General features: G+C 41.6%; 1 protein-coding gene across 1 annotated transcript in view; it reads right to left on the bottom strand.

Annotated features, from left to right (window-relative positions):
* The window catches only part of LOC138096750 (CKLF-like MARVEL transmembrane domain-containing protein 1), a 31,697-nt gene extending 13,470 nt beyond the window's left edge, over window positions 1–18,227 (bottom strand). Inside the window, exons 1-2 of the mRNA XM_068993026.1 lie at window positions 18,150–18,227; window positions 2,940–3,035 (exon numbers count right to left, since the gene is read on the bottom strand). Coding sequence (XP_068849127.1) covers window positions 2,940–3,035; window positions 18,150–18,227 — 174 coding nt within the window. The remainder of the gene's footprint in view (window positions 1–2,939; window positions 3,036–18,149) is intronic.
* Between the last annotated feature and the right edge of the window lie 575 nt (window positions 18,228–18,802).

The following is an 18,802-nucleotide window of genomic DNA, read 5'->3' as shown; positions in this document are numbered from 1 at the left end:
AATACTTGTCTGGATCTCTTGCTCCCCGATATTACTGTTTAAAGCCCTACTGATAAGATTTAGTTACTAATCAACATTTCTATACCCAGTGTTCAACTGTTCCATTTTTCTATTGCAAACTGTACCAGAGGAAAATGTCAGGGTTAACATCAGCTCAAGGTTTAAGCTGTGATAAGCACTTTGGAGAACTAGAGTGATGAGATGATCCACAGTGACCTCTCCAAGGCTGGGCCACATCCACATAAGGGGTGAGACTCTAAATAAGCCTCAGGAAAAACTGAGTAAAAGGAATTAACTGGAACATGGTCTTTAGGTTCTCTGATGCCTATTTGAGAACTGGTACCCGGGCTGGAGAGAGGGATGTCAGTGCTATCACCAGCTCCATCCAACTGCCCAGGAGGTCTGGCTTCAGACTCTGTCCCTTTCCCATCCTGAATCTCAAACACAGCTTCCTAGGTTCTGACCATGCCAAGTATTTGGTTGCCCCAAAAAGTCATTTGGGTTCTTCCATAAGATGTCACAGGAAAACCTGAACCAACCATTTGGCCAACCCAACACTTACTATAGATGCTTTCATGACTCTGCTGCTAGCATGCTGCTGGTTCCTCCACCAGTAAGCATCTGCCTTTCTTCCCCTTTATTCCTGGCAAACTATGATTCCAGAGAGAGGTCCTGTTGTTGTTGTTTAGTTGCTATGTCACAGCTGACTCTTGCGACCCCATGGACTGTAACCCACTGGGCTCTTCTGTCTATGGAATTTTCCAGGGAGGAATAATGGAATGAGTTGCCATTTCCTTCTCCAGGGGATCTTCCTGACCCAAGGATGGAACTCAAGTCTCCTGCACTGGCAGGTGTATTCTTTATCACTAAGCCACCTGGGAAGCCTGCCAGAGAGAGGAAGTTGCTTCCTTTTTCTTGTGCTTCATAGTACTCCACTAACAACTTAGATACAGCTGTTTGTACTTTTGTCTCCTGTATTAGGCTTTAAGCAACTTGAGGATAGGGGTCACATTCAAGTCTGGGGACATCCAAAAGAAATACGAGTTACCAATGTAAACCACATAATTGATCTGAAAATTTCTAATTTCCACACTAAAAAGTAAAAAAAACAAGTGAAATTAATTTTAATAATATACTTTATTTAGTCTGATATAGGAGAAGGAAATGGCAACCCACTCCAGTATTCTTGCCTGGAGAATCCCAGGGACAGAGGAGCCTGGTGGGCTGTTGTCTATGGGGTTGCACAGAGTCGGACACAACTGATGTGACTTAGCAGTAGCAGCAGCAGCAGCAGCCTGATATATCCAAAATAATATAATTTCAACATATCAATAATATAATAAAATTATAAGTGAAATATTCTATATTCTTTGAGGGGAGTAGTAAGTCTTTGAAATCCAATGTATATTTTACATGTACAGCTCATCTCAGTTCAGACCAGCCACATTTCCAGTGCTCAGCCACTTGTGGCTTATGGCTCTATACTTTGTCAGCACCTACCAAAGTGCACTTAAAGAATGAATCAATGAATTAATGAGGAAATGAAAGTAAATTCTGTGCCTCCTCCTTCTTTCTCCCTAGTTGAGGGATAAAATAATCTTTAAAGATAGCTAGGAGAAATTGCTGTTACGGCACTGTCTCATTTCTGGGGTAATTCTCATCCCTCATCAAATTGCTTTGGGCCTAGTGAAGTGGAAAAGCCTTTGTGGTTGTTTAGTCATTAAGTCGTGTCTGACTCTTTGGAACGCCATGGACTGCAACACTCCAGGGTTCCCTGTCCTTCACCATCTCCTGGAGTTTGTTCAAACTCATGTCCATTGAGTCGGTGATGCCATCCAACCATCTTATCCTTTGTTATCACCTTCTCCTCCTGCCTTCAATCTTTCCCAGTATTAGGGTCTTTTCTAGTGAGACGGCTTGTCACATCAGGTGGCCAAAGTATTGGAGATTCATCTTCAGTATCAGTCCTTCCAATGAGTGTTCAGGGTTGATTTCCTTTAGGATTGACTGGTTTGATCTCCTTGCAGTCCAAGGGATTTTCAAGAGTCTTCTTCTCCAGCACCACAGGTTGAAAGCATCACTTCTTTGGCACTCAGCCTACTTAATGGTCCAATTCTCACATCTATGCATGACTACTGAAAAAAACCATAGCTCTGACTGCATGGACTGGATTCTGACATATGTGTCCACTTCTCCCAAGTGGCCCATACTAAGAAAAGATAAGGAAGTTGGAGGGAGATTTATTTAAGAAGAACTTTCTAATTCACTTCTCTAAATTGGAACCTAGAAAAGTCATGATTTTGAACCCCCTCTAAGAAATCTCAGAAGAATATCAGATGAAACTGTAACTAAATTACTTGACTCTTGGTTTGTTTTGGCTTGCCTTCCAAATTAAACTGATTAGCTTTTCTTCAAGCAGTGTTCAAAATAATCCTTTTGTTACAAGTCTTCCTACCACCCATTCTCTTACATGACACATGTTTATTCCATCTGTAGCAGGATCTGGACAAGAAATAACTGAGCTCAGAACTGTGTGTCTTTCCTTAACAAACAGGATGTATCATTTTCTTGAAAACGGATAGCTATGAAATTCATCCACCATTTGTTATTTTTGCTTGATATCAGGTTTCTGAGAGCTTAGTATTGTAACTCATTCCTAAACTGTAGGTTCTCCGTTTAGTCGAACCCTATATATCTGTGAGAAATACAGAGGAACCTCTTTATTTAGTTAACTTCAAAGTTAGTGTGAAATCATATTCCTTCACATTAATCAGGGCATGTGTTCATGCACAAAAACATTAAGCCACTAGGTACTGTGTACTGGGATAGGAGCCTCAAGGATGAAAATGATCTAGTTTTCTGTTCCTCTATCTATTTTTCAAGTAAATTTGAATTCTGATCAAACCTGAAGGGAGAAATTGGAAAGAACCTCCACTTACCCCTCCAAGGACTGTATATATTGTGGTTTCTGGAATCAGTGCCAACACAGATACAACTATCATAAATACTGCTGCTACCACTGAGTTGATAATATCCTGAAAACACAGAATAGAAAGATCAGTGTTACATGAAGATCACCAACAGAGTGAATCTGCTCCCTAAAGATTTTGAACGTTCCATTTTTTTAAACAAATTTGTTTAGTTTAAATAAATTAGTTTTAGGAAGTCAAACTGCTATTGTAAAATAACATGTATATTGTATTTGGTCAACAATGATGTCTAATGGGTCTCTTAATGTATGACACACCAATCATTAATTCCTTATTAGGGCTTATTTGTTTTTTGTTGAAAGGTAGTTGGAGAGAGAACTCATCTGGTTAGGACTGGGTATGTTGTATGTGGAAGGTTTAAAGTAGAAGTCAGACTGCTCAGTTTTAATAAGTGTGGAGTGGTCTACACCATAAAACAACTTTATAATGTTACTCCAAATGCAATTAATAAAACTTTGAGCAGGATAAACTTAATTTTGGGAAAGAAAAACTCCCACACATCTGTATGTAACAGCTGGCCAATTATGCAATCATTTCTGATGATGTAGCTCATTCATGTAATAATTTCTTAAAATGAAGCATTTCTGAACTGTGGCTTTAAGAGGTGCAACTTATATTTGGAATGGATGTATACTGTGGAAAAGGTAAGTTGTCTTTATTCTGGAATAGTTTATGTATGTTAGCAGATAACTGTAGCAGGAAGGAATTATTAACACAGAAATCTTCCAAACCCTGGTAACTTAGAAAAGTAGTTATTACAAAGAAAACAGGAAGAGATTCAATGGGGACAGGGCAAGAGTAGATGATACACTTGGGCAGAAAAAAAGTCCTCATCTGCAGGACATATTGAGACTAGCTGCTCCTCTCTGCTGGGTATTTTGCTGTTTCAAGGTACAGACCACACTTCTGCTTCAGACAGATAGCCAGCCTCCTGGTAGTAATTTGAGTAAGTGTATATAAATGGCTTCAGATAAAGATGATGTTCTAGGAAGGGCAGAGAATAATGGCTGGGGGTGGGGGAGGGGGGGAGGGAAGGATGCGTCTGCCCCAGAATATCAGTGATCCTTAATAGTGGTTTCAAGCCTTGTTTTTCTATTAAAAACCGAACATCAGTATGCCATGGAGCAGACTATAAATTTAATTACAAAAATAGAGGTTTCTTAGAAATTTTGAGCCTGTTCTTACATATCACCACAAAAACCTGGGTTGCCTCACTGTGTGTGTTTTTTGTCGCTGGAGCACTTGAGGGGACCAGTCAGAGGACACCTGCTCTATGAACTGTGTTAGGTACTACACCTCTGGGACAATGACATGCACCACAGATCTGCTGCACAGGTGACCAAGCCCTTTCCTAATCAGTGAAGACAGTGGCCATTGATAGAAGTATTGACAGGTTACCTTCCCCCTTCCTCCAACCCCGTAGCTTAACTGGAATCTTCCAAAGTATTGACAGGTTACCTTCCCCCTTCCTCCAACCCCGTAGATTAACTGGAATCTTCCGAAGTATTGACAGGTTGCCTTCCCCCTTCCTCCAACCCCGTAGCTTAACTGGAATCTTCTGCCATCTTGGTGTCCTTCACTCATGTACAGGCATTGTCCCCAGTTGTGCTCCGGCCTCGCTCCTGCCGGCCACTCTGCAGGGACCTCACTCTGTTCGTTACCCTCCTTGGTCCCTGGGAGGTTTCTTCAGCTCAGTGCCGACCCTCTGCCCACAGCCGTCTCCCCTGCTCAGTCTGACTATTCCCACCACTTTACTGTCGCTCGCCCACACCGGGGCCTCTGTTAATACAGTGAAAATATATACATATATAACTTTTTTCTGGGCTTTCTCGCCTTACTTTTAACCTTAGTCACCTCTCCTTTCTTTCTGAAATGCTCTCCTCTCTTAACTTCTGGGACACGGGTCTCCCTTGGGTCCTCTCCTGTCCTTCTCTGCCTACTCACTCCTCCCTTTCACGCCAGATGTTGATATTTCCCAGTCTTGCCTTCATCTTGCTCTACTCTCCCTCGGAGCCATTTTCCCATCACGAAGTGATAACTCCCCCAAAGCTGCAGCTCTAACTTCTCTCCTAAGCCTCAGACCTGAACATTTCCATTTGAATGTCCCATAAGGCACTAAAACCTTCTATTTCTCAAGCTGAACTCATTATCCACCTCTCCCCTCGATTAAACCTATTCTTCCTCCTAAACTTCCTGTCTTGTTACCCTCTTAAGACGGTTCTTTAAATGGCAGCTCTCCTTGATTTTTTTCTGTTGCCCGATCCTATCAGTTTTCATCAACAATCTTTCTCTCCAGGTACAGTTTTAACCTTGATTTAGGCCTTTCTCATTTTCATGTCTGAATTATGATAACAGACTTCTAAGGGGTCTATGAGACCCACCTCGGGTTTTGTCCCTCTTCAAGCCATTATTGACATTGCTACCAGCGATCTCCTCAAATATAAGCTAATTGTGTCACTCTACTTAAAAATCTCCCAAAGCTTCCAGTGGCTTTTGGGTTAAAACCCAGGGCACTTGAATTCTTGCGTGCTCTGACCTCCTCCTGCTGCTGCTGCTGCTGCTGCTGCTGCTAAGTCGCTTCTGTTGTGTCTGACTCTGTGCAACCCCATAGACGGCAGCCCATTCTCAAATCTCTACTCTTGCCCCCTCTCTGCTTTGGGGCCACTCAGAATTCCTGCAGGTCCTTGAGGGCCCAGCTTTTTCTCCACCTAGAACCTCACACACACGTTGCTCCCTGTACTGGGAGAATGCTCAGCCCTGTGATCAGTCAGCTGACTACGTTTCATCCTCCAGCCCTCAACTCAGGTGTAGTTTTCCTCAGGCAAGCCTATTATGATTTGGTTTCCTTCTCCTCCTGGGAACCTCCATACCATCCAGGGAGCACCTATTAATATTATACTGAATTGCTCATCAATCTTGCTTCCTGGCTATATGGAAAGCCTGTCAGGTGTAAGACTTGTGTTTTGTTTTCTCAAATAGCCTAGTATAGAACCTGGGATTAGCAGATACTTAACATTTGCTGAATGAATGCTTTCATGGGCTCAAGAGCAGAGAGGAGTCTGGGTTTCATGATGGAGTGATAACTGAGTTGGCCAGATAGCATCATTTCTCAGAGTACAGTATCAGCCCAGGCTGAGGCTCAGAGATTTGGAGACTACTTTTCAGTATGCTGCACGTAGGCCACGCTCCCTCTCCATGTATTCTGTGAAATTTATTTTCCGAGTTTATTACTGGGACATGTAAGAAGCTCCAGAGAATTATTACAGTTTGGGGAAAAAAATAAATGCTAAAATGTGCTAGTTTTATTAACCTTGGAAAAGCAGTGTGAAGAGCACTATATAACTTTTAGGGTATAAGATGAACAGGATGTGAACCATGTTCTTCATCTCTTTGGGATAATTTAGCTGAGTCCTTTCTGCCTCTAAATGATGTTACAGGGCCACCTAAGGAAGGCTTTGTCATCTCCTGTCCAGATCTTACTGCAGTCAGGTCCAGCTCCACAGTGGAGCACAGGGAGGAGTTTGGAGAGACGCCACAGAGATCCTATCCTTCCCCCAGCTCTCCACTTTGGGGATGTTCTCAGCTTGTGATTAGCCTGAAATGCTCATCATTGGCCTTCAAAAGTGGTTCCAGAAGGCGCCACCTTAAGGCATGTTTAGCTCTAGAGTCCTCTCTCCTTAATATGGGTTGAAATGAAGTGTTAGTTGCTCAGTGTCCAGCTCCCTGCGACCCCATGGACTGTAGCCTGCCAGGCTCCTCTGTCCATGGGATTTTCCAGGCAAGAATACTGGAGTGGGTTGCCATTTCCTACTCCAGGGGATCTTCCTCTGACCCAGGGATTGAAGCCGAGGCTCTTCGGTCACCTGCATTGCAGGAGGATTCTACCTGCTGAGCCACCAGGCAAGTCCCCTAATATAGGGTTATCAGCTTGGATACGAGTGCTCTGGAACCCAAAAGGATGAGACCAGTGCAGCTCCCTGTCCGGCCAAAGGGTAGAAAGCCAGCAGGGGTCTCAGAAAGGAGACCTAAGGACACAGGATTCTGGGGCTAAGAGTTGAAAGAGGAGCAGTGAAGTTGCTCCGGTTTTCCTAGAACCAGCTTATGGTCCAGGCTTACAGGCCAAGAATCTTAGCTAATATCTTCAATTTGCCTATTTCAAGAGTTTCTGGACCATTTGGGCACTCCACTGGGCAGCTGTTCCTAAAGCTGTGAGTATGACAGGTAAAGTCCCTATGCTACTGAAAACGGTTCTACAAGATGAGTTAAAAGTTATTTAGCATCAATGATGACAGACATTTTAAAGTAAGATAACATTGTGCTTTATTCAGCCTCTAAATTATTTTGATTTTCCATTTAGTGATCAGGGATATGTAAGATGTAGATACTTGTGTATCTGGCTCTATCTCTGGTCCCTAATTTTGAGGTCATATCAACATGAACGTCAACGGGAGGTAAAGATTAAGAATGTCCTATGATTTTATTTGACCATGATCTTAAATTTATTTTGATGATCTACCCCTAAGTGAATTTCCCTAACAGAAGCATCAGCCGTTATCTACCGATAGATGGAGCTCCGAGGAGAATCCATGCTCAACGGTTGCTCTGGTTCCCTGAGGATCTCCCCAGAGCACATTAGCAGTGGATAGCGTTCCTCCTTCCTAAACCTGTTAGAGATTCCTTAAAGGTTTACAAAAACTAAACAACAGAGTTTATTAAAATGTTTCTCTATGGCAGGAAAAAGTAGTTAACAATGAAACTGAACACTTACAAGTAAAGGCCAAAATAAACAGCTAATTAATCGATCAAGTCTGAGTATATATAAAAGTATGAAAAAGAAAGTAGAAGTGACTTCAAATCCAGTGATGACAATGTACGGCTCTGGCGCTTGTGCTAGGATGAAAAGGGTCATAGATGTCGCAGCTAGTGCCTAGAGGGGAAAAAAAAAAAACAAACACAACCTCTTCAGTGATGATTGAACAAGGTTAAGCTGTAAAAATGATCGATTCTAAAATGACAAAATAAACGGGTTTCTTCTTTATACACACACACATCTGAAAGAGGCGGTCTAAAATGCACGGATGTCGACTTCTCTTCTCATTTTAGAGAACTAGATGTCCCTTCCTGTTTTGTTTAATTAAGTTCTCCACTTGTATACCTAATGCCATCCCTTCCCACATCCATGCCCTTGATCTTTTCCCACTAAATAGCTCCGTTTCCCTCTCACACCTTCACTCTCTCCTCCTGCCCTAGCTCCTTTCCTCATCATCTTATCAACATATCTAAGTTATCTTCTCTCTCTCTTTTTAAACAATATTTATTTATTTATTTGGCTGTGCTGAGTCTTACTTGCTGCATGTGGGATCTAGTTCCCTGACCAGGGATTGAACCCAGGTCACCTGCATTAGTAGCATGGAGCCTTAGCCACTGGACTACCAGGGAAGTCTCTAAGTTATCTTCTCTTAAAACATACACAACCCTTCCTTTCATCTGCTTCCCACAGAAATTCCCATTTTCTACTTCTCCCTATAATGCTTCTCAAAAAAGCCTGTGTACTGGCTGTTATAATTCCTTATCCTCCTCATCACTCCTTAACTTGTAACAAAAATCTGGAATCTACCGTCAATTTTAAACTTAGAAGGTTGCCATGAAAAGCATTGGGGGTGCTTCTCTGGTGGCTAAGTGGTGAGAAATCCATCTACCCATGCAGAAGACATAGGTTTGATCCCTGGTCTGGGAGGATCCCACATGCTACGGAGCAGCTAAGCCTAGAGCCTACGTGCTATAACTTCGGAAGCCCACGAGCTCTAGAGCCCGCGCCCTGCAACAGGAAAAGCGCCGCAATGAGAAGCTTGTGCACTGCAACTAGAGAGAAGCCCCTGCTTGCCGAAACTAGAGAAAACTCATGTGGCAACGAAGACCCAGCACAGTCAAAAATAAATAAAAATTATTTTTTAAAAGAAAAATACTGGGAAGGAAAGTTTAAAACAAAGTGTCAGAAAAAAACAATTCTCTGAAGAACCCTGTGGAGAAGAAAAGAAAAAAAAAAACAAACCAATTCTGATACATCACTTTTTAACATATTTTCTCTTATCTAAACATAATCCAATCAGAATGAACAAAAACGTAAGTGAAAAAAAACCAAGATAATTAATCTAATCTAATTTCCTCATTTCCAAATGAAGATATAGAAAAGAGAAATGATAAGTGACTTAAAGGAAAAAATAAGCTGGTAGGTCCCTGAGAGTTTGTTGATGTTGTGATGTTCTTATGGGAGATACAGCTTTATCCAAAGTCTTTGTGTACTTGGAAAACGGTTTTGGCAGGAGTCTTTGCTGACTAGACTTATGATCAGTCTGTCAGCATCCACATTCTCTTTTTAACCTCGGATCTATCTAGGCTACTTATTCATAATTCTATCATTTACTTTATTAGTGTAAAAGTAGCTTACTTTGAAACTTCTAAATTGGTCAGTTTCTTTTACAGTAAATATAACTTGTTACTAAATAACGTGTTCTTTATAATTAATATAATTACTATCAGCAACATATCTCAAATCACTTCATTTACTCTACTGAACCAGATAAGGTCTTGAGTTCATGGGTTATGAAATCAAGGGTCACTTTTTCGGTCCCCATCATCTGTAACCTCGGAATTGGGCACATTTCCTGTGATTTCAGTCACCCGGGGTTCTCCCTCAATCCATACTTACAGCTCTTATAATTTTCCTGTCTCCTGGCCTTCGTTTTCAGTTAATTTTTCAACATTTCACTAATATCTCAAACATTTCATCCATGTAGACTGCTTTTGCCAAGATCATCAATGATTTCAAAATTACTAAATTTAACAAACATTTTTCAATCCTTATGCTACTGGACCCCCATGACTTACTTGCTATTGGCTTTTTCCTACTTTTCTACTCCTTGACTCCCCTGTCACCTCTTTGAGATCTTATTCCTCTGAAACTATTCTGCCTTGGTGGGCTTTCCTTTTACACATCACTTTAAAATACTGACATTTGTTTAGATTCTATCCACAACCTGCTCAATAAATCTGAGTCTCTATCCCAGGTGTATCTTCAACATCTCACACATACAAACAGCCATTTAGAACATCAGAATAACCGACAGGAATCTTCAATTCACCGTAGGCAAAACTGATGTCACCTTGTCCCTTGCTCCTGTATTCACTATCTTAATTGGTGATAACGACCATCTAACTTTTCACCTGCCCTAGAAACCTAAGATCACTGCTCCAACTTACTGCCCACAACAGACCAATCATCAGGTCCTGCTGACTTGCCTAAACATTTTGGGAATCCACTTAGTCACTCCAATTATTGCTCTTCAGTATCTTTTCCTTGAACTGACATGACAAAGGTCCCACAGTGAAATTTCTAAAATGAAGATCTGTGCAACACTCCACCTGTTTAAAATCCTTCCGTGGCTCCCCACGGTTTTCAGAACAGAGCCTCCCTTCACCATGGTGTCCGAATCTCCCATGACTCAGCTCCTGTCTACTTTAGCAAAGAGCTGGTGACAGTTTATCTACAAGGTAATTCCAGTGTTCAATTTTCAGTCCTCATCTTATTTGAACTGTCATCAGTATTTGTCACAGTTGTTCATTCTCTTGAGAACTTCCTTCATTTGGCTTCTAGGACACCGTACTCTTGGTTCCTCTCACTTCCCTAATTGCTCTCTCTCTCATTCTTCTTTGGTTTTTTCTGGTGGCTCAGACAGAAAAGAATCTGCCTGCAATGTAGGAGAACTGGGTTCAGTCCCTGGGTTGGGAAAATCCCCTGGAGAAGGGAATGGCTTCCCACTCCAGTATTCTGGTCTGGAGAGTTCTATGGACAGAGGAGCCTGGCAGGCTACAGTCCATGGGGTCACAAAGAATCGGACATGATTCAGCGACTTTCACTTTCATTCTTCTTTGCCGGTTATTCCTCCTCTCCCCAACCTCTTAATGTTGAAGTGTTCCAGGGCTCAATCCATGGTCCTCTTCTCCAGTCTATGTACAGTCACCTCTTGATGATCTCATCAGTCTTGTGACTTTAAATACCTCTTTCTGCAGTGGCTTCCTGGTGGCTCAGTGATAAAGAATATGCCTGCAATGCAGGAGTTGCAGGAGACTTGGGTTCGATCCCTGAGTCAGGAAGATCCCATGGAGGAAAACACGGCTACCCACTCCAATATTTGTGCCTGGAAAATCCCATGGACAGAGGAGCCTGGCGAGCTACAGTCCATAGGGTTGCACAGAGTCAGACATGACTGAAGGGACTTAACACACATTTCTGCAGTGCCAATCTCTCCTACAATCCAGTCTTGTATATTCCAAATGCCTATTCAGTATTGCCACTTGAATGTCTAATAGACATCTCTAACAATGAAATCCAAAATTGAACTTCTGTTTCTCTGGCTACATCTGCTTTACCCACAGGCTTTCAGTGGATGGCAGTTCCATTCTTCCAGCTGCTTAGGCCAAAAACTTTGGCAGGATCTCGGACTCCTCTCTCTTTTTCACACCATACCTGGTTTATCAGCAAATCTTGTTGGGGCTCCTTTCAACATATATCCCAAATGTGACCATTTCTTATAACCTACTCTGCTAGAGGCCTGGTCTGAGCCACAGTCATCTCTTGCCCAGATTACTGCAATAGCTCTAACTGATCATCTCTTTTTTTTACCCTTGCCTCTGCAGAATCCTCCTGTCCCCCAAACCCCCAGCCCCAGTCTACTGTCACCATAGCAGCTGGTGCACTTTTTAAAATGTTAGTCACATCATATAAACCTTTATTCAAAACCTTCATCTCCCACTGTCCCCATGTCACTCCAGCCCCGCTGTACTGGCTTTCTCACTTCTGCTTGAATGCTTCAGGTACATTCCTGCCGTAGGGCCATTGTACTGGGTGTTTCTTTGCCTAAAACGTGTCTTCCTTCATCTTGGGTTGGCCAAAAAGTTTGTTTGGGGTTTTCTATAACATCTTATGGAAAAAACTGAGCAATCTTTTTGGCTAACCCAATGTATTCATAGTTAACTCTCTCATCTCACTTAACGTTTCGCTCAGAAGTCATCTCAACAGGGCCTAATCTGACCATTCTAGTCTTGCAATCTGCAACCATCCTCTCCAACGCTTCCTTCTCTGATACTCTTACATGGCTTTAGTTTTCTCTTGTTCCATAGCACCTACCCCCTTCTAGAATACTACACCATTTATTTATTTTTTCTGTTTGTTGTTTTTTTTTCCTCCCTCCCACCCCAATACATAAACTCTGTGAGTACAAGGATCTTTGCTTTGTTCCCTGATACTTCCCAAGAGCCAGAAACAGTGCCTGGCACATGGCAGCTTTCAATAAATATTTGTTGAATGGAAAAAAATAAGGCAGCACTCAACTTGTTATGGTTTCTTATAAATCATGCCTTTTTTTTTTTTTTTTTTTGCCTCCAAGCCTTTACTCAGGTGACTGTCCCTTAAACCCTACCCATGTCCCGCTAGGAAGCTTCCTGATACCTCCTTGTTTAAATGCCTCATTCTGTGCCCTAACTTCATCTTATCAAACACCAAAACTATCTGCTTGTGTGTCTGACTCTGTCTAAACTGAAGAACCCCATGAGTCAGGGACTTTTGTCTTGGATGTCTGTTGTTTCAAGTCCTAACTCAGGGCTGGGAAGACAGTAAATATTTAAAATGTTTGTGGAGGAAATGCATATGTCAAAAATCAAAACTTTCTCACAAAATCCTGTTTCTCCTCCAGTGTTCCAGAGCTTTCAGAACCCCAGACCTTCCAGTCACTTCTTTCCTGATTATTTACTCCCAACCCAAGGGAATTTCTCTGTTCTTTGAAGTCAAAGTGTGTTAGTCACCCAGTCATGTCTGACTCTTTTCGACCCCGTGGATTGTAGCCAGGTTCCTCTGTCCGTGGAATTCCCCAGGCAAGAATACTGGAGTGGGTTGCCATTTCCTTTACCAGGGGATCTTCCTGACTCAGGGATCGAACCCAGGTCTCCTGCACTACAGGCGGATTCAGGTGGATTCTTTACGAGGGATTCTGAGCCACCAGGGAAGCCCATTGAACTCGAGTAGTTTTCTAAACTTCCCTCAGGCCTTCTGACTTGCAGTATGTTATATTTTTCAGAATCAAAGACTTTGGTGCAGAAGGGCCTTGTGTGCAGTTTGTCCTGCCCACTCACCTGGAGTTTGAGCTGCCATTACAACATGCTCACCAGGTACTTGCCTGCACCTGGTACCTCTTCTGTCTGAGAATGTACTGCCTTCCCAAGTGGCCACTTATTTTGCCACTTTCCCAATAGAAAACTCTTTCTCTTATTAAGCGGAGCTGTTTCCTTGTAGGTTTTAACTTTCTATCCCCTCTTCTTATAGGTCACCTCTTTAAAATTTAAGAATTATTTTTTTCCTTCCCCTTTTCTTAAAATTCTTCAACATAGTCTCCTATGATAGTTTCCACTTCTCTAACTATCCAGATCACCATCCTCCAAATGACAGTTCATTCTCTCCTAAACCTCTATCCAGAACTGGCTGCAATCTCTTGGCAGGTCTGACACCCCCAGAAATGCACAGTTCCACTGTCCTTGCTCTGGGCTCTATCGGTCTTGTGCTCACTCAGATCAAAACTTGTGAGTGTTTTTTGTAAAAAACACACGGCACATGAAGATTAAACAATACGTTTCTAAATAACCAACAGGTTACTGAAGAAATCAAAAGGGAAATAAAAAAATTTCTAGAAACAAATGATAATGAAAATACAACAACTCAAAGCCTATGGGATGCAGTAAAAGCAGTTCTAAGAGGTAAGTTTATAGCAATACAATCCTACCTCAAGAAACAAGGAAAACATTGAATAGGCAACCTAACTTTACACCTAAATCAACTGGAAAAAGAACAAAGAACCCCCAAAATTATTAGAAGGAAAGAAATCATAAAGATCAGAGCAGAAATATATGAAAAAAATGAAAGAAACAATAGTAAAGATTAATAAAGCTAAAAGCTGGTTCTTTAAGAAGATAAACAAAATTGACAAACCTTTGACCAGACCCATCAAGAAAAAGAGAGAGAAGAATCAAATCAACAAAATTAGAAATGAAAAAGGGGAGGTTACAATAGGCAATGCAGAAATACAAAGGATTATAAGAGACTATTATGAACAACTATATGGCAATAAAATGGATAACCTGGAAGAAATGGACAGATTCTTAGAAAAGTTCAATCTTCCAAGACTGAACCAGGAAGAAATAGAACTTATGAACAACCCAATTATAAGCAACGAAATTGAAGCTGTGATCAAAAATCTCCCAAAAAACAAAAACCCAGTCCAGATGGCTTCACAGGAGAATTCTATCAAACATTTAGAGAAGAGCTAATGCCTATCCTTCTAAAACTCTTCCAAAAAATTGCAGAGGAAGGAATACTTCCAAACTCATTCTATGAGGCCACCATCACCCTGATACCAAAACCAGACGGATGACACAAAAAAAGAAAACTATAGGCCAATATCACTGATGAACATAGATGCAAAAATTCTCAACAAAATTTTAGCAAACAGAATTCAGCAGCACATCAGAAAGCTAATACACCATGATCAAGTTGAGTTTATTCCAGGAATGTAAGGATTCTTCAATATATGCAAATCAATCAATGTGATACACCATATTAACAAATTGAAAGATAAAAACCATATGATAATCTCAATAGATGCAGAAAAAGCCTTTGACAAAATTCAGCACCCATTTATGATGAAAACTCTTAAAAAAAAAATGGGCACAGAAGGAACCTACCTCAACATAGTAAAGGCCATATATGATAAGCCTACAGCAAACACTATACTCCATGATGAAAAACTGAAAGCATTCCCCCTAAGATCATGAACAAGACAAGGGTGTCCACTTTCACCACTATTATTCAACATAGTTCTGGAACTCCTAGCTACAGCAACCAGAGAAGAAAAAGAAAAGGAATCCAGATCAGAAAAGAAGAAGTAAAGCTCTCACTATTTGTAGATGAATGATACTGTACATAGAAAACCCTAAAGATAGTATCAGAAAATTACTAGAGCTAATCAGCGAATTTAGCAAAGTTGCAGGATACAAAATCAATACACAGAAATCACTTGCATTTTTTATACTAACAATGAAAAATCTGAAAAAGAAATTAAGGAATCAATCCCATTCACCACCGCAACAAAAAGAATAAAATATCTAGGAATAAACTTACCTAAGGAGATAAAAGAACTCTACACAGATAATTATAAGATACTAATGAAAGAAATCAAAGATGACACAAACAGATGGAGAGATATTCCATGTTCCTGGGTAGGAGGAATCAATATTGTGAAAATGCCTATACTACCAAACACAATCTACAGATTCAATGAGATCCCTATCAAATTACCAATGGCATTTTTCACAGATCTAGAACAAGAAATTTCACAATTCATATGGAAACACAAAAGACCCCAAATAGCCAAAGCAGTCTTGAAAAAGAAGAATGGAGCTGGAGGAATCAACCTTCCTAACTTCAGATTATACTACAAAGCTACAGTCATCAAGACAGTATGGTACTGGCACAAAAACAGAAATATAGACCAATGGAACAAGATAGAAAGCCCAGAAATAAACCCATGCACCTATGAGTACCTTATTTTTGACAGAAGAGGCAAGAATATACAATGGGGAAAAGACAGCCTCTTCAATAAATGTTGCTGGGAAAACTGGACAGCTACATGTAAAAGAATGAAATTACAACACTTCCTAACACCATATACAAAGATAAACTCAAAATGGATTAAAGACCTAAATGTAAGACCAGAAACTATAAAACTCTTAGAGGAAAACATAAGCAGAACACTCGATGACATAAATTAAAGCAAGATCCTCTATGACCCACCTCCTAGATTAATGGAAATAAAAACAAAAGCAAACAAGTGGGACCTGAATAAACTTAAAAGCTTTTATACAGCAAAGAAAACTATGAGAAAGGTGAAGAGACAATCCTCAGAATGGGAGAAAATAATAGCAAATGGAACAAGTGACAAAGGATTAATTTCCAAAATATACAAGCAATACCAGAAACTCATACAACTCAATACCAGAAAACAACCTGATCAAAAAGTGGGGAAAAGACCTAAACAGACATTTCTCCAAAGAAGACATACAGATGGCTAACAAACACATGAAAAGATGCTCAACATTGCACATTATTAGAGAAATGCAAATCAAAACTACAATGAGATATCACCTCACACCAGTAAGAATGGCCCTCATCAAAAAGTCTACAAACAATAAATGCTGGAGAGGGTGTGGAGAAAAGGGAATGCTCTTGCACTGTTGGTGGGAATTTAAATTGATACAGCCACTATGGAAGATGGTATGGAGATTCCTTAAAAAACTAGGAATAAAACCACCATATAACCCAGCAATCCCACTCCTACTCATATATCCTGAGGAAACCAAAATTGAAAAAGACACATGTATCCCATTGTTCATTGCAGCACTATTTACAATAGCTAGAACATGGAAGCAACCTAGATGTCCATTGATAGGTGAATGGATAAAGAAGTTGTGGTACATATGCACAATGGAATATTACTCAACCATAAAAAGGAACACATTTGAGTCAGTTCTGATGAGGTGGATGAACCTAGAGCCTATTATACAGAGTGAAATAAGTCAGAAAGAGAAAGATAAATATTGTATTCTAACACATATATATGGAATCTAGAAAAATGGTTCTGAAGAATTTATTTACAGGACAGCAATGGAGAGACAGACATAGAGAATAGACTTATGGACATGGGGAGAGGGGAGGAGAGGGTGAGATGCATGGAGAGAGTAACATGGAAACTTACATTAGCATATGTAAAATAGATAGCCAAGGGGAATTTGCTGTATGGCTTAGGAAACTCAAACAGGGGCTCTGTATCTATTTTAGAGGGGTGGGATAGGGAGGGAGATGAGAGGGAGGTTCAAAAGGGAGGAAGGATATATGTATACCTATGACTGATTCATGTTGAGGTTTGACAGAAAACAACAAAGTTATGTAAAGCAATTATCCTTCAATTAAAAAAATTGATTAAAAAAACACAATATCACTACACACCTATGAGTGTACTAAAAACATTTAGTTGTACCCTTTAAATCAGGGACTTCCCTGGTGGCTCAGATGGTAAAGCATCTGCCTACAATGCAGGAGACCTGGGTTCAATCCCTGGGTCAGGAAGATCCTCTGGAGAAGGAAATGGTAACCCACTCCAGTACTCTTGCCTGGAAAATCCCATGGACAGAGAAGCCTGGTAGGCTACAGTCCATGGGGTCACACTTTAAATCAGTAAGCTTTATCATATATGAAATATCTCAATAAAGCTTGGGAAAAACAAAAACAAAAAACTTTTGAGTTATAGTAAGTAAACACAGCATCCTCCGAAACCCCTCAGCGGATTTTTTTGGTTTTGGTTTTAACCTCTTTGGCGTCTGAATGGTACAACTGTAGCAGCCTCACATGGTAACCTGGGTAACTTGGTTTGGGGGTCCAAGTGTAGGCCATTCATGCAGGTGTGCAGAGCTTGCTTTATGAGTGGGTCTGTGAAGTGTTAGTTACTTAGTTGTGTTCGACTCTTTGAGACCCCATGGATTGTAGCCTGCCACACTCCTCTGTCCATGGGATTCTCCAGGCAAGTATACTGGAGTGGGTAGTCATGCCCTTCTCCAGGGGATCTTCCCGACCCAGGGATCGAAGCCGGGTCTTCTGCACTGCAGGCAGATCCTTTACCGTCTGAGCTACCAGGAAAGATCCTCTGGAGAAGGGCATGGCAACCCACTTCCAGTACGCTTGCCTGGAGAATCCCATGGGCCGAGGAGCCTGGAGGGCCACAGTCCATGGGGTCTCAAAGAGCGGCACACGACTGAGTGACTAACCCTTGCTACTACTACTGGGTACAGAAAGCTCCTGATGAAGAGGACAGTTGTCCTATTTCTCTCCTTCTAACCCCAGGGTGTAAGGCGAAATGCCTTCCCTTTAAGAAGGCCTTGATAGAAACAAAGCTGAAAGAGAGGAGAGAAGGGAGCATAAGCTTCTTACTTGGCGGCTTTATCTCCCAGCAGGGGAGTGCGCTGGGACTCCGCCCCCCAGTCCCCCGGCCCCGCCCTCACCAATCGCAGGAGCTTCACGTGGCCTTTTACGCTGCAGCAGAAGGGGCGAGACTTTGGTTTCGGTTTCAGGGTCTGCATCGCCCCTGCAGACCCAGCAGCAGCACTTTCCCGCGGGTCCCCCTATTCAGCGCACCTCTCTGCCAGGCCCTGAGCCAACTCTGCAACGGCCACCCCGGCCACGTGCAGCGCTTCTAGGCTTCCCGCCCTGGCGCGTGCACACGCAAGTCACTGCAGCCGCACTTGGGTGCACGCCAGGTCCCCCACTCCCTGCCACAGGCTCCCTCTCTGCGGAAAGCCAGAAAGCCGGGTTCAGTTCGCGCTATGCGTTTCCGGTAACCTACAGGGGAGCTACGAAGGCCTACTTCTCCCCACCTCCTAGTTGTCTGTCCAGACGACCACATATTGATTATACATTTGATAAAAGATAAACTGAGGCATACTAAAATTTTTAAGATTTTATTTGAACAACAACAAAAATAATGATTCAAATAGGGCCCAGTCTAACAGAAAGGAGCTCTGAAGAGGTGTACAAAATGAAAGACTTAAAGGCAGAAGGGAGTGGGAACAAGGAAATTGGTTATTGCAAGATTACTTTCCTAGGGGATGGCAGGGGGTCTATCAGGTTACCTAACTCAGAGGTTCCCAGCCTCTGG

This window comes from Capricornis sumatraensis, chromosome 20, assembly GCF_032405125.1.
Source record: "Capricornis sumatraensis isolate serow.1 chromosome 20, serow.2, whole genome shotgun sequence".
NCBI lineage: Eukaryota > Metazoa > Chordata > Mammalia > Artiodactyla > Bovidae > Capricornis > Capricornis sumatraensis.
The sequence above is the reverse complement of the archived record's forward strand: the minus strand, read 5'-3'. Positions and strand labels throughout refer to the sequence as shown.